We start from the raw sequence: 16472 nt of genomic DNA on the forward strand, positions 1-16472 counted from the left end.
TAGGTGTCTAAAATTAATGGTTTGATGTTGTGTTGAAATTTTTACTTTAAAGAAAGTTTGAACTTGTTTAAAGAATTTATTTGCTGATTAACTTCACACAACTTCTGTATGAATATCTGCTTTCTGTTTTCTGTATGTTGTGTTTTTCTGCAAGAAGATGTTTTCTCAGTGTCTTTGCCTACAGTGTGTGTTCCATTGTTATAGTGTAGGTGGACTCTCAGCAACTTCACACAATCAACTTTGAACATAATTTGTGAAAAATATGTTTTAATATTTAAAAACTGAGTATGAACAGTGTGCAAGAGGTAAAAAAAAATGTTCTGAATTCATCCAAATTTGAAAGAACATCTTACACACGTACTTGGAGTTTGCATGTATATGTGTGTGTTTGTTTGTGTATGTGCACCAGGAGATGTGTCTAAACAGATCTCCTATACTGATGTGATCCAGCTCATCTGCATGGTCCAGTTGACTCCTCCACACATATACACACACATTTGCTCTTGTAAGCACGCATTTATGCGAACACGTACTGTTTCTCCTTTTGCCACAGGGATTAAGACACACCAATTATATGCACCAGTTGATTTACTTAAGACCAGCAGAAAAGCCCAACGGGGAGAAGAGGGTCCACAATGTCATTTGCTGTGTGTCTACCCTGGACAGACATTAATGCTGCAGTGCAGTGAAAATAATTAGGCATGCAGTTTCTTTTCTTTGGTATATAAAGATTTCCATAGAGATTTTAGCTAAACAGGCAATTACCGAGTAGTGGGCATTAAAACTTGTGCTCTAATATTGTTCTTCCCTTTTTTGTGGCTGTGATCCCTTGCTCATGTTGAGGATTTAATGCAGTCTTTAAAAGAGAAAGGGAAAAAAAATCATTCTCTCTTGATGGTTTTCCCCACTAAAAGTACTAAATATGTAAATTCTGTGTCATGTGGATGATGTATTATCCCTGCTATAAAACCCATATAAATGCCAGTCTTTCAGGAATCAGGAAACCCAGATGTGCTGTCTTACTGCCTGTTATTCATGGTTTAATTACATTTTAAGAAATGTGGCAATTCAGCTAAAGGAATTTACTAGTAATTTTTTTTAGTTTATAGCTGAATGGTTCCTTAATGACAACCTATCCTTTTTTACGGCTCTAAGCAAAGCTTCAGAGGATGCCCTGTGCTAATTCTGGTTCTTCATCTTTTATATTTTAGCAGCTAAATGTTTCTGCCACAAATATCACAAGGCATGTTGACATGAAACATCATGACACAGCCCAACTTTCCAACTGCTCCCAATCCCCCCAAGGCAGTCTGTGATCATAAGGTTCTTTAAAATATTCTTAAAAATAGTTGCAAAATCATGAATATGCATGATAAAGAGTTATTTTTTTAATTAGACTAATGAGCCAGTCAACAAGCATGCAAAATAAATTGATCTATAGACCAACTCTGCTACAGTAGCTGGTGATGTGTCCCCTCTCAGCAGAGGCTGTTGTCCTCCCCAAATCAAGTCCATGCGGTATACATGCATATAACTAGATTTGCTCTAAGTCTAATGAATATGGCACTTATCAATGTAACTCCTATGAATCTTGTTGCTTAGGTGAGTTGGACATCTTTGCAGCTTAGCACATTTCATATTTAGGGACTTCATCAGGACAAAAACTATGGAGCCTGTGCTAAACACCTAGGTCAGGGATCTGCAACAGGTAAATTAATCATTTTTGCCATCTGTTCCACTAAATTAGCATAGTTTAGAGCTGCAAAATCTTACTCTAAAAAGTAACTTAAACAAAACCTTTACTTTTTATTGTTTTCTTTGTCTCCATAAAAGAAAACGCCAAACCTGCGTTCATATAGCAACATAACAGCACTGTCTGCTCAATATTGCCAACATTGCTCGATTCATCACAACGAATTGAGCCAGCTGGGACTGAATCAATTTGCTGAGTCATGATGTTTGTCATTTTAAAGAGGCACAGATCACCTTTGTTTTTGAAGAATTCATGCTCCTGTAGTTCTAGGAATTGTTCTTTGTGTATTCTACATTCATGAAAGGCTTTCCACATCTTACTATGTCTTCAACGTTACATTTTTTTTGCCACAGTTCAAGCAAATTGGTAAGCTAGCATAATTGGTAATGAATGTAAATAAATCTGTTCATGCAGAATTACATTCTATTTTCCCCTATATGCAGAATGCCTGAAGAGCTGCACATGGCTCAAGAGCCGCAGGTTGCCGACCCCTGACCTTGGCCAGTTAGAGTCCCACTGAAGGCATTCATGCAGGCGTAATGTAAAATCACAATCAGAATTGCTGTCTAGCTGCGTGTTAGCACAAGCGAGGCTACATAAAAGTCTTGTTTTAGTGGATTGACTTAGTAATATTTTGTTTTAAACTTCAGTATTTTAGTCCATTTAGATTTTTAAAGCCAATACATTTTTTTAAAAATACTGATTTTTCCCATATCTGTAATAAAATTGAACATTTAGTACCATTAATAAATGTGCATTGTACAGAGAGAACAAGTTCCAATGCTATGCACATTGTAAATGCATTGAAAAGTTTACGTCTCATAATTAGCAGCCAAAACTCACTCAATCTACAAAAAATTGATAAAAAAAAAAAATTATTTACAAAACGATTGTTGACAAATAATCTGAATTTCTTGATGAATTTTTTCTAAATTAAAAGATAAAATTAAAAGATTCTTTTTTCTTGCATATCTGAACTGAAAACAAAGGTCAGTTTAAAAGTCCATCACTTTTACATTTTTATATATACAATGTCAGAAGTTATTTACAGCATATCTTTATTGTCTTAATTTAAATGCTATGGAACTGAGAAAGACATTTCTTGACTAAAAGTGTTCATATCTTTCAAATTGTGCTCAGATATATACAAAATAATTCTGCGCCAGATATTCTTAGTGTTCTCCACCAGAATGATTCTTAATATTTTTAATAATCTTATTACAACTTCTAACTGTTGTGAATCCTATAAAAACAAGCATACATATTCACATGTACCGTCACTGTTTTAACTTTAGTAAAGGGTTTATCATTTAATTAAGAGTATGCAGAATAGTTAGATTTTACAAATCTTGGATAAAAACCAACAGTATGACGAATAGATGCAACCACTTTGTGATACAAATTTAGAGTGACAAGGATTTGCGTGACGGTTGGCCATTACCTCCACTGGATGTCAGCCTGCTGTTTAAACAGCATCTTGTTTAGTAGTCTGGTGTATATGGAGTCCTTAATAGATTACTGTCTTGACAAAATATATTCTATTTGAACAATTGATATGAAAAAAAGCAATTCATGTATGTAAGTCACACTTCAGTGACCTTAGTCAAAACAAAATTCTCATCCTCTTTGTGTCCTGCTCTGCTTTTACTCTCCCAGTTGCACCTTTTCAGACACTTGTGATAATTTTCTTTCTTCCACCCACTCTAGTTAATCCTCCCCTACTTTTTCTTTCTCCGCTGACTTAATTTTCTTCATCTTCAACCTTCCAGTCCCTGGAGCCAAGGACAGACTAGTTTTTAATGATGTCTGCATGTTCAGGTGAGCCTATTTGTATGAAAATTAGATCATTATAAAGTGGGATGAAAGTTGCACGGTACAGGATATGTAAAGCAGAGGGGACCCTCTTGAGGCCATGATGAAAAGTTAACCACTGGGATCAGGTGCTGTCCCTACAAAGAGACTAAAAATGCATAAATGATTAACATTAAAATGGGTCAATTCCTTTTTCCACAATAACTAATACAGCATTAGTTTGATGTTCTGGTCACAATGTTTATATTCACTAAATAGCCACTGCAGAAAAAAATTCACTGGAATGATTACTCTTCAGGTCAGCCGTGTGTGAAATCCTCATTTCACTAAGACAAAAGGGGCGATTAATTTTCCATTGATTCCCACTCTGCCCTTTACAGATCTGCAGAGTAATGAGAAAACAGATGGACTTGATAGAACGTGCTGGTTTTTGTACCTCCATTAAGAAACTATACAGAATTGCAGCATTTTAATGCAGTGCCACAGTGCATTTAAAAGCATCTGCATTGCCCTAGAGTTGTGGTACTTTTGTGAAACTATACAAGTACTTTGGGTGACCACTAGGTGGTCTCTTTTTTATTTTAGATTGTTCCCACACCTGGTCCAGTTTGTCTGTTGGGGTGAGAATTATGCAAAGTAAAGAGATCTAAAGATAGCAGATCTAAAGTATTATTCCTTACAAGAAAAGCTGTTTATCTGCAGAGAGCCATAAGCTGTTATTACATAGGGAAAGCAGGGGGTAAAGGGAAGACCAAGCATTCTTCTGCAGTGCATAGGTTGGCCCAATATTAAGGAGAGAATGTGGGGAATTATATCTTCCAACATATCACCACAGCCTGGATACACCTGGTGACATAAGCCGAGACCAGAACTCATCCGTTCCCTGTAAAAGCACCATGAATTTTGAGTAATGAGAATTCCAAACATAAAGGAGTTTATTTGTTTCCCTGCTGGCCCCTATTTGGAAAGAGCTTTTTATTTCTAAAAACTTTCCTCATCAACACAAATGTCTTCAGTTCCTCCTTTTGTTAAAAAATGATGGAATTTAATTTAAATCAAAGGTGCCATAAAAACACCCAAAAACTGAAGAGCTGTTAGAGTTATGAAGGGGCATGCTTAAAACTCATGTTTGTCTTTTTAACACTTTAAAGTGAACTATATTTACTTAATTCTATGTAAAACAGGGTCGCCATTAACTTTCTGACATTTCATGGAGATTAATTCTTGAGCTGACTCATCCGAAGCATCACTGCTGTTTATCCTGTTTAAATCTCATGTGGGCTCAAAAAACATAATCAGTCTCCAGCGATAGTGTTAACCCCAAGTTGTATCGGACATTTTCTTAGAAGGATTCAAATACTTAATGGAAAATCCCTTGATACCCATATGAACAGACCGGTGCAGTTACCTTGTTTTTGTCACTGAAGTCAGAGTAGTGTGTCATAACACACAGATCATGAGGGTTTGGAAGATGTACCCATCTGATGCTCATTAGCCACGGTTTCGTTGGGACATTTCCTGTTCTTCACATAGTAAATATGTCATGTAATCCATCACAGGATCACCTGCAGGGCACTGTCAGTAACAAAATGCCATCATACTAAAGGCTTTACGATTGTAAATTATGCTCTGTGTAAGGAGATATTGTCTCTGACCTGCACATAAAAATACACCAACTGATAATATATATATATATATATATATATGTGTGTGTATATATACATATATTAATTTATCTTTCATACAAATACAGGGAGATTCATGAATAAACTGGTAAATCCTCTGATTTCTCAGTTTGATACTGCAGCCTTAGTTTGGACCATTACATACTCAGCATGTATGTGATAGAAAATTAGCAACTGCATTTCTAACTGTCCGGAACCATATGGCAAGATCGAAGGCACATGTTTTAAATCTAAATTAAGAAGGTGGGATTTTATCTATTTTAAAAATGAGAAAACACAAAATAATTACTCAACTTATCACAGAACAAAATTTGAACAGTGGCACACTAAATTACTTGGCCTACCAATGGCATCAAGAACAAAATGTTAAATCTCAAGATTATATTTAATCAGATTAAACCAGATAGACGTCCCATGACTCTGTGAAAGCTCCATTGCATCGAAACCATCTATTATATGCATCAAATTCCTTACTCAAGGCATATGTGAACTGAGAGGATAAAGAAGCAGAGACTGTCGTCTCATTTGATCTGTTAAAAGAAAAAACTCAAACATAGAATAAACAACTTCCCTTTCAAATATTAAAGCCAGAGAGGGGATTCAGGTTACAGGCTTGATTTATGACACTGATATAATATATTATTTTATGAAAACCAAAAGTCTTTCAGATCTGCACCAAAGTATCCACAATCCTAACGACATTCTCAGCATGCACCTGCCTGAGGCAAGATTGTTGAAGGCAGGTCGATGTGTGCAGGTTAAATGCCAGATTTGTAAATAAAGCAAACAAACTATTTGTGGCTGTTTCATCTAAATATATCAATTTTTTTCATTGGATTTCTTTTGAGCAATACATCTGAATGGACAAAGTCTGGATGTTCCTGTTTGAGTTTCAGGCATGGTCAATGGAAATAAATAAATCCCTTATGGACTTACAGAGTGTATTTATGTGCACTGCCTACCAAACAGCCACAGTCCTCACTCTGCATGCTAAGATGTAGCCTCCCTTTTTTTTTTTTTTTTCTATTAATTCTACCAGGTATCTCGAAGGCTTGAATCTAATCAGTTGGACTTTGTACTCAGAAAGCAATTCCAGGTCTCCCTCCAGAAGGAATAAAAGAAGCTAAAACTCCCTGAGACCAATAGCAATGACACTTAATTGATTATATTTCTTCTCTGTATTATCGGTGTTCCCAGATTTAGAAAACTTTAAAACTTTTTGCGGTTTGAATTCTTTTAGAAGGTGGAAAATTCCTTTGGCTCCCTTTAGGTAGTTTCATCTTGGATTGTTAGTCAGTGAACTTTCTGACCTCTATCTTTTTAGGTTCTTCACACAACCTACATTAAATGGAAAAAAGAAATCCTTTCAATAGCATCTAAAAGTTAGTGACTGTTGACCTGGTGGAACTCTACATGACTAGCAAGGATCTATTTCACCAGGTCAAGTATGACACAAACTGCAAAAAGAGGGGAGAAAAATCTTTCATTTCTTTAATTTATCATTCACATACACCCGACCCCCCCTCACCTTCTTCTATCCTCTCCCTCCCTCACAGAAAAACCCCGTTCATATCTCCATGTTTACTGCATGTTGACATGAAAAATATTTTAGGGAGAAATAGCATTGATTCATATATACACACAGTCTCACTGCCTTCTGTGTTTGTCTTCAAACTTCGCTTTTCCCCAAATCGTGTATATAAACCATGTTTAGGATGGGGAGATCACTCACTACCTTATGCTCTTGACTCTGAGACACTGGGATACATGGGATCATGATCATTTTTACAGCAAAGGAGTTGCTGCACTTTTGTTCTTTATCATTGGAAAACATGGATTTCTCACAAACAACCTACATCAAATAAGGACTTTTTATGATCTAAGGTGGTTGGATGTCGAAGATGGCAACCTGCTGACTGTCTGCACATTTGGGCATTGTACAGAAATCCAGATTGTAAAATTGGCAAAAAATAAAGTAAATGTAAGAGTATTTCATTGATGCTAAGCCTCTGCTAACAGAGCTTGAATAGTGTGATCGGAGAGATTGCAGATCACAGAATTCCCTCTTCAACAGTCTGCCGTTTTTTCATTGACCTTTAAAGAGCAAAGAAAACTGAAAGGTTGTTGAATGACTTCCAGACCGGTGAAAACCTATTTTGTTCCTTTTATCACCTGTGTTCGTGTGTCTGGAGTGTGTGTGGGTGTTTACCCAAAACAGCAGGCTGGTGATCCATTGCTGTGGCAGAGGCCATAACGACACATCTCCAGACTTGACGTTCTGTGCTACCGTTTACTAAACAGCCCTGATAGGACACCACTGTTTTAGTAAATACGAACAACGTGCAAGAGTGTGTCCTTGTGTGTGTTTTGGGTTGAACTGGTACCAAGAAACTTCACCTTTTGTTCAGATAATCCTCAATGACCCTCTGGATCCGCTCATTCTGAATGCAAAGATTTGAACAGAGTAACTGTCAGCCATTAAGGTGTGACTTTTCCTTTTCCATAAATCTATAATCTGGAAGTTATTGTATATACAAATATCTCATGCATAACATCTCTAGCATGATCGTTCTTTGAGTTTCTATTATAAACACCACACACTTACATGCACTGCTTTGTGTGGGTGCGTTCCGTTAGTTCGACAGGTGTGTGAAATGCCACGAGCCAGGCAGCAGGTGGAGATGGATTTATAGATTTTAATCATAGAAATCTGTTGAACAATAATTCTACTGCCAAAGGCAAGTGCTAAATATTTTTGAATGCCCCAAAAAAAACTTTTAGATTGGCTTGGACTACAACTGTCTGGCATCATAGGTTTTGCACCACAAGTGCCACGATTTTCTGAGCAAGGCAAAGGTGGTAAAATTTAACATGTGATGATGGTTTAAATTAGGACATAGTAAAAATAAAAAAAAAAAAGAAGAAGTGCCAGGAGGGGGGAAAAATTACTGGATTTCATGTGCAGCTGGACATGATGCTACTACTTCTTACAAGGAACATATTACATATTCTGTAAGAAACAAGGGATGTTTCAAGATACAGACAGATATAGAGGTGTGTGGTTTTAACAAAAACAAATTGACTGGTTTGAGGGAGTAAATCCCCCCAGTTTTACCGTTTCTTATCGGCAAAGTTCCATCTGGAATTCCAAAGTCTTGTCATCCCCATTCAGGGTGTGATTAACTGTTAGAAATTTGCATCAGTGAGAAACTGCCTGAATAAGTCAGCAAAGGTGATGTCAGCAGTTAAGCAAACCCCTGAGACAAATGACTCTAAAGTGTTTCTGTTCAGAGAAGCTTAGCCTGGATCACCCCTTTTCTTCATGCACAGTCTTTAGACCTGTCATCTCAAAGACTGAACATGATATGGGGAAGAAGAAAAAAAAAAATTGGCAGTTTAAGATAAGTATTTCCCTCTCTGTTCAATCTGTTTTCTTTTCAGTTCAGCTCAACTTTATTCATATAATACCTTTTAAACACAAGTTCAGATGTGCTTTACAGAGCACTAGTAAAATATAGAAGAATAGAGCCAAGACTAAAGACAAGAATGTAAAAGAAAAAAATAAAAGGTTCTGTACCCCCTGAGTCCAAGAAATTCTGGAAACAAGAAGTAGACCAGCATACTGGGAACAATGTGTTCATGTGGGGAGCAATAAGCTCTTTCAGACAGGTCAGAGTTTGCTGTTATCATGAGAGGGATTTTAAATTTGATTCTAATTTCTTTCACCATATTACAGCTTTTAACAAACACTAAATAAAAGAGTGGACCACCCTTATCTCGGCACACTTACGCTGGCTCCCCGTACACATCAGAATTTTGTCCAAGATCCTGATAATCTCATTCAAAGCATACTATGGCTTTGCATGAATATCAACTAAAAGTAGATCTTCACACTATATGGAATTCAATGGAATGGTTTTCTCATAATCTGACACTCGCAAGTGTTCCTATTTTACTTTGTAGTATTTACTGTTAATTTTTCTGTATTTTACTTTACTTGTTTCTACACTTGTATATGTGGTATTATTCATGGTTTTGTTTGATTTTTTATTATTATTATTATTTTCTTTTGTTTTTTAAATCTTCTTACCTAGTCTGAAATTCTGCAGGAAGCGTTATTCCCTTTGCACTGGCATCTGGCAGTCAGGATTTCCTTAATTAATTCTTGAATTTTCAGCACAGCATGACTCAGAATGTTTCACACAATTAAATCAGAAGTGTTACCAAAGCCTCACACAACTGATAAAAGAGAACTTTATGATCCATCCAAAGACAACCTCCTTATTTATTTTAAAATCAGTTATGCAAATTTGACAGCTTGACCTCATACTGCTGAGACACTTTGCTACTAGTGCCAGGATGTTAAATTCCACTTGATCCTTTCTTTTTTTTTTTTTCCATCCCTCTTCTCCTCACTTTTTTTTCGTTTTGGTTTTGTGTTTAGTGTAAATTGGTGTCATGCTGCCTATGTTTCTGGGTAAATAAAGGCCTCAGGGTGATGGCAGTAAAAGTTTTTATTTATTTAAATGACATACGTACCAATCAACCAATGAGCAGGAAAAAAAATCTGAGAATATGACATGATTTTATCTTATCACAGTTTAATGTCTATCACTAACTGTTTCAATAATGATTATGTAAAGCCTAAATTTGGTGCAGCATTATATACAGCGTTTAGATACATTCGTCTGACATTGCAGGTTAAATGTACTTTCAGCTATTTTTAATTAAATATCATGTTTCTTTTCATTACTTGTTAGCATCTATTTAGTATTTTAGTATAGTGTTTAGTTTTTATTATATGATTATTCTCCTCATTAATGATTCCTCACACTGTAGCTTTAATTCCTTGCATTTCATTTTATTTCATTTGATGTGCTTCTGTCTTCATTTCATGTATTTTATTTCATTTTAAAATTTTGGTTTTATTGTACATTTTAATGCTTCTTCTGTACCCTGCTGTATTGCTTTAAATTGTTTTATCTAAAGCACTTTGAATTGTCCTGTAAATTAAATTTGCTATACAAATAAAATTGCCTTGCCTTGTTCTTCGATGCACATACAAGTGTACATACACTACCGGTCAAGATTTTGGGTTTACTTTCCCATTTAATACAATGGGAAAATAAACCCAAACTTATAAACTGTAGTGTATGTGTATATATGTCTTAAACTTCTTTTTTGCTTGTTTGTTATTGTAATTTTGCATGTATATAAAAGAAATGTGTTCAAACAAGAAAGTAAACTCTGTTTTTCTTTTCTTTTTTTTTATTTTTTTTGTTTGCATGACAAATACCTATTGCTTGTTCAATTTTTTATTTGTTAAGACCATTTAGTGTTGAGTGTCTGGAGGGGGCACAACATGGGAATGTGGTTTTCCACCGTTTAGGAGAATCAGTTAACTATCCATCACACAAAGATCAGGTTACACTGACATGTAGGTTCCACACGACTGGTCATTGCTTTCCTGACAGGACTGTTTTCTGTCAGTGACTGTTTTATTGTCTAACTTTTTCTTCTGGTTTCTTCTGTGTTTGAATGTGTGAGGAGAATTGCATTATTCTAAAAAAAGAAAGAAATAAAATAAAAAAAAGAAAGAAAAAGAAAGTGTAACTCCAAAACCTTTTATTCATATACAAAAACACAGCTTCCAACATGTATTACACCTTATAAATCGATCATGTACATTAAACGTTGTACCAAGAAACCAACAATCATGTATAACATTCCACAACACATATACTTTTGTACAAAGAACAATAACCAGTTGTATATCATTCACCTAGTCTGTAAATTAATCAGATTAATTTAGTCTCAGTAAAAAACCTTGACACAAACGTTACTTTTCACTGGTTTGTTCTTATTTTACATGCATATAGATGACAGTGGTGTAATTCAACCATTCATCTAAATGTGCTGTCTGTGCATTGTAAAGGGCGATACCATCATAGCATCCCAGACAGCAGATATGGAATAACCTGGTGTCAGCAGGATCTGTTAATAATGAGTCAGATCTGATAGAGACTAGCTTTAGTTAGAATAAAAGCTGAGAGAAGGATCTGATAGGAAGGCTAACTGTGGTTTCAGGGAGTGACAGTGGAAGGCCGCTGCAGCTGACTCGGCTGTTCCTGTGGGAATCAAAGCCTTTCTACTCTGCTGTCACACACTAGTGATCCCAACTGTCTCTGTCAGCGCAAACATATTGTTTTTCTGTGTGAAGTGTTCGTGACCGCAGGAAATCTCTAAAACAGAAATAACACCAGACAGGTGAAATGTTTTTTCAATAGCCTTCTCAAACTTACCCTCCCTCCCCCTCTCTTGTGATGTCTTATTAAACCTCTGTACCCTCACGATGATAGATAATTCCTGTTGATCCCAGTGTTGGATAGAAATGCCCACTAGACCCACTGTACTGGTTTAAGATTGGGTTGGAGTAACCTAAAGAAGAGTGAGTGGGTGAGGAAGTGAGCACAGGGGGAGCTGGCACTTGTGGTACCCACTCCGAGCCACCTGAGTTGGAGGAGTAGCTGTTAAAGCTTCCAGGCTGGGTGGGTCTATGAGGCCCATCTGTGGGAAGGTTAATCTGCAGTGGCCTGCTTAACCCATCTCCCCCCACCTCACTGGTTCCTCCAGAAGAAACTGTAGACATCTCAGACAAGAAGCTGCTGAGGCATGGTGTAGGACCTGTCAGTGAAGGGGAGGGAATCCTGTCCGGTGTTGGGGACATGTTGAGGGTTGGGTGTTTGGGGCTGCCCCGCTCGCTGTCACCCGACTCTGGAGCCCCTGAACTGCCATCACCGCCAGAGAGGGAATCAGACTTCCTCTTCCTTTTGCGACGGAAGTTTCCATTGTCGAACATCTTCTCACAATTTGGATCAAGAGTCCAGTAGTTGCCCTTGCCTATTGGATGAGATTCAGTTTTCAGATTTCAGAATTAAAAGTGTGTAAAGAAATGAATCATATAAGTGCTTTTCTGATAGAACAAAACACTGAAAACACAATCATAAAGATGGTCTGAAAATATTACCTGGATCATCTTCATCTCTTGGTACTTTTTTGAAGCAGTCATTGAGGGAAAGATTGTGTCTGATGGAATTCTGCCAGCCCGCTTTACTCTTGTTGTAGAAAGGGAAGTTATCAGCGACATATTGGTAAATTTGACTCAGTGTCAGTCTCTTGTCTGGTGCTCCATGGATAGCCATGGCAATGAGAGCAGAGTAGGAGTACGGAGGCCTGACCAGCTTCATCAAATCTTCTTGTGAGGGTAGAGAAAACCAGCTCAGTTCCCCTCCTGGACCTCCAGCTCCAGCTGGACCCAGGTAAGGACGCTGCATGCCATAGTGCTGAGGGACAAAGGGAGGGCCGGGAGTACCAGGTGGGACGGAGGTCGACAGGTACGACGGCGTGTTGATCCCAGAGCTGTTAAACCACAGGTAAGGGTTTGGAGATGAGGTGGTGTAGTCACTCAGGTCGTAGGAGGGTGGCGTGGTGCGCTGAGGACTCGGCAGTGAGGGAGGAGGGTAGTAACAGTCGCCGTACATGCTGAGCTCAGGCGGCTCCTGGCCCAGGTTTGGGAACTGTGGGCCACATCGTGGAGGAGACTGGTTCTGGGTCTCAAATGAAGACATTGCCAAGTTCTTCTCACTCTTCACCTTTGCTTGTCCTTCTTCTCTTTGCTGATTTTCTGGAATGTACTGGAATGTGAGCGCATCCAAATTGTTCTCTCTGAGTTTTAAAGCTGTTAGCCACTCTTATCCTCTCTGTTCTTGACTGTTTGTCCTTGCTTTATGCCAACATGTCACCTGTCACACCTGTTTTATCTTTTCCCTTGGAAACGCCCCCTGAAGAATCTGATTGGCTGCTTTCTCAGGTGAGAAGTCTATCTCTTTTATCTCCTTTTTTTCCTATTGTCAGCTTGTTCAGTCCCCCCAGGGGTTTTCCTCATAGCCATTTAAATCATTTTCCACTCATACTGTTACTACAACATAAACAGAGTTCAGTCATCTGTGATTCTCTTAAAATTCAATTTATTAATTCCTTCTTTATTTTTTGACACCTATCACATTCATAAATAAAATTAAACAATAAAGATGAACAAAATTATTACAGCATTGCAATTGCACCAATAAGTCTGAAAACTGCCTACCATCTGTAACAACATATTGGCAGAACAAAACCATCAAACCACACTTTTCTATAATGTTACAAATGCAGACAGTATATAGCTAATTAAATGGCATTTGATGCACCTTTTTGTGCAATGACCCCAGTCATTTTCCAAATTAATATGAATGCTTGTGCAGACCTATAGTTTCACACATTTAATATCGTGTTAAAAGTTAAGATATTTACAAGCTTTTTGAGTTCTGACATTTTAACAGAAAAGATCAATAATATATATAAAAAAAATATAAACATGAGAGAAAAATGTCATAATTAGAAAAGGAATAACTGAATCACATTTGCAAATTGCTTACTTTTCTCTCTCCTGTCAATCATCTTATCAAGGGCGGGGCCAAAGGTGATGTTCCACTCCTATTCTACCGTTATTCTTATTCATAATGCATCATTCAAACGACATCATCAGATATAACCTTTTAAGTGAGGTTGATTTTACTTATATAGTAAATTATAATATAATATAATATAATATAATATAATATAATATAATATAATATAATATAATATAATATAATGGCTTCTTAATGGCTGTTTTACATTGTTGTATTGGTATTTAATATAACGTTTTTAAAATATTTCTTTATTGAAGAGGACGTTTAAACGCCTTGGAGGCGCGTGCCCGGAATTTATTCAAATTAGCACGTGAACTATCCTTTTCCAGCACTGGACTAACTTTCTATCGACGAAATGTAAGTTATTATATGATTATGAACAAAATAATAATAATAAGATTAAATAACGAATATTAACCTTGCAGGAATGATACCGTATTTTAATTTGGCAAACAGTTGGCGAGTCTAACTCTTTTTACTCGAAGCCACTATTATTTTTCACTAAATCTATCTAGCTAACAGCTAGCCTTTAGCTTTGCTGTCATGTCGCATCAACAGCCGTTAGCGTCTGGCCTCGCTAGCGTCACCAATCCTTTGCTGATGTATTTTGTATATGTACACTTACTACTGTTATTGAATCCTGTTCTCGGGTGCTCTTTTACTGCATAGGACACCAAGCACTCATTCCAGTTTTATTTTTCTAGTTATATGTCTTTTCTAATGAATATTATGTATATGTTATTACTGTCATGTTCGTTTTCTCTTATATTGTACAATGTACTCCGTGTACTGTTGTTATGATCATTAAATTATATATATATATATATATATATATATATATATATATATATATAGCATCACCCTTTAAAAAAACAGACTTATTAGCAGATGGTAAGATGTTATATCATCTCTAACAGATGACCGAGTCATCTTTGACCCCCGAGCTTCCGCCGACCAGCAACTACAACATATTGGACTTGAACAAGGATTTGGAGAGCATGATCGAAGACATTGAGAACATGTCTGGTATGTCACCATATTTTATTTAACTGGCACAATGTCAAGTTGTATGTATCATAACAGTAAACTGGCCTTCATATTGCCTTGGTGTGGAATTCAATGATCTGAAAGCAGGCCAGTCATGTTCTTCTTTGTCCACCTGCAGTGCAGCTGACCTGGATGGCCTATGACTTGGTAACACTGAGGACCAGTCCCGAGCTGGGAGCCTCTATGCTCCAACTTAAAGAAGCTTATAACAGATGCAGAGTTGCTGTCTACGGAGACCTAAAGCAGAAGCCAGAGATTGACCTTTCTACTGAGACTGCTGCCATAACATTTTCTTAACTGTGATTTGTACTGTTAAGAGTTTTCAATTTACAAGGATGCATTTAGACTATGATTGTACTGGCCATGCTCCTAGTTGCAATGTCTTTCTTTAACTTTTTGCATAAAAAAGGATGTTTTGATGATTGCTGGTAATATCACTTGTTGTTAACATGTCCTTCATTTGTTTTTTTCAGCATTCAGGTGTTTTCTGAACTGCTGAACCTTGTTTGGTTAAATAAAGACGTTTAAATATGAATGAGAATTTGTTTACTTTTTTTGTATACACATATTTAAACTAATTCCTTGCTCTGATATGAGGTAATAAGTTGCTTTTAGTTAAAGTACAAAAAGAGTGATTCACTGCAGGCAGACTGTGTATAGTTTAGGATAAAACCTGGCATAAACTGTCTGCTAATGTTTTTACAGATGGATAACACAGAAAAGGAAGCTGAACGAGTTAATTCCGCTGCCTGCGTTAATCTGGAGCACATCCTGAGAGGGCTGGACTCTTTATCTCGCAGCATGGACCAACTGGCATGTATGTTTGACTGTTTATCTCCATCTACTCCCATAACAATCCCAAGATGTCAAAGAGCACCATTTTTCAAATATGCAAAGCATATGATGAAACTGCTCTAGATCTGAACTATGATAGAGGAAATAAATAAATAGATACACCAGTTTAACTTTGCTTGTAGAAGTCAGCGGTCCAGACCTACATGATTCTACGTAATGTCTGTGTGATTTTGGCTCACTGATGGGTAGATAGGAGTAACTGAAGATTTCACACATGCAGTAGTCTTATCGGAATGTCAATGTGAGACATGGTGTTGCAGCTTTTATTCTGCCACAGGGGATGGTTAAGTTATGACCATCTTCTCACTTAAGTGGCTCAAAGGTTGGAAACAAACATATAAAGTTTGACAGAGAGAACTGTAAACTCAATAGATGGCAGGATTTGTGATACTGTAACACTTAAGATAGTCTCGTGATACAGCCCTGTTATGTACAGGATGCCAAAATAAATAAATTTACAATATTCCATCAAGTTTGTGATGATGCACTATTTACAGCAGTCTTTTACTTAGATGTAAATAATGCTTAAATATGATTTCACCCATATTCTGTTTAGATTTTTCCAGCTTTAGTAGCTTGCTTTGCAGTGCAGTTTGACCATGAACTTCATTCTTAAATTGACTTAATTTTATAAACAAGGTAATGTTTTAACTTGTCACTTTTTCTGTATAAATTATTCAGTTTGTATTTTGCACTTGTGATACAGAAGCATACTTAACTGTTAGTCACACAGACATGAAATACTGGTGAGAAAACAGAGACAAAGTAAATGTTATTGCATTAAGTCACCCCTGCTGTTTGGTTTTA

General features: G+C 36.8%; 3 protein-coding genes across 3 annotated transcripts in view; 1 reads left to right on the forward strand and 2 right to left on the reverse strand.

Annotated features, from left to right (window-relative positions):
• Positions 1 to 9525, reverse strand: part of LOC121643527 (gamma-aminobutyric acid type A receptor subunit pi) — a 29744-nt gene extending 20219 nt beyond the window's left edge. The window contains exon 1 of the mRNA XM_041990989.1: positions 9341 to 9525. The gene's annotated coding sequence lies outside the window, so the exon portion shown is untranslated. The remainder of the gene's footprint in view (positions 1 to 9340) is intronic.
• A 1333-nt stretch (positions 9526 to 10858) lies between these two features.
• Positions 10859 to 13028, reverse strand: foxi3b (forkhead box I3b). Its single transcript, XM_041989377.1, has 2 exons — positions 12278 to 13028; positions 10859 to 12150 (listed from the first exon to the last, which is right to left on the reverse strand). The coding sequence occupies exons 1-2, from the start codon at positions 12876 to 12878 to the stop codon at positions 11582 to 11584; spliced, it is 1170 nt and encodes a 389-aa protein (XP_041845311.1). The 5' UTR covers positions 12879 to 13028; the 3' UTR covers positions 10859 to 11581.
• Positions 13029 to 14012: 984 nt separating this feature from the next.
• syce3 (synaptonemal complex central element protein 3) lies at positions 14013 to 15352 on the forward strand. The gene is made up of 3 exons (XM_041990489.1): positions 14013 to 14120; positions 14681 to 14789; positions 14929 to 15352. Exons 2-3 carry the CDS (start codon positions 14681 to 14683, stop codon positions 15105 to 15107), a joined length of 288 nt encoding a protein of 95 aa, XP_041846423.1. The 5' UTR covers positions 14013 to 14120; the 3' UTR covers positions 15108 to 15352.
• The last annotated feature ends 1120 nt before the right edge of the window (positions 15353 to 16472 follow it).

The sequence above is a fragment of the Melanotaenia boesemani genome, chromosome 7, assembly GCF_017639745.1.
Source record: "Melanotaenia boesemani isolate fMelBoe1 chromosome 7, fMelBoe1.pri, whole genome shotgun sequence".
NCBI classification, from domain to species: Eukaryota; Metazoa; Chordata; class Actinopteri; order Atheriniformes; family Melanotaeniidae; genus Melanotaenia; species Melanotaenia boesemani.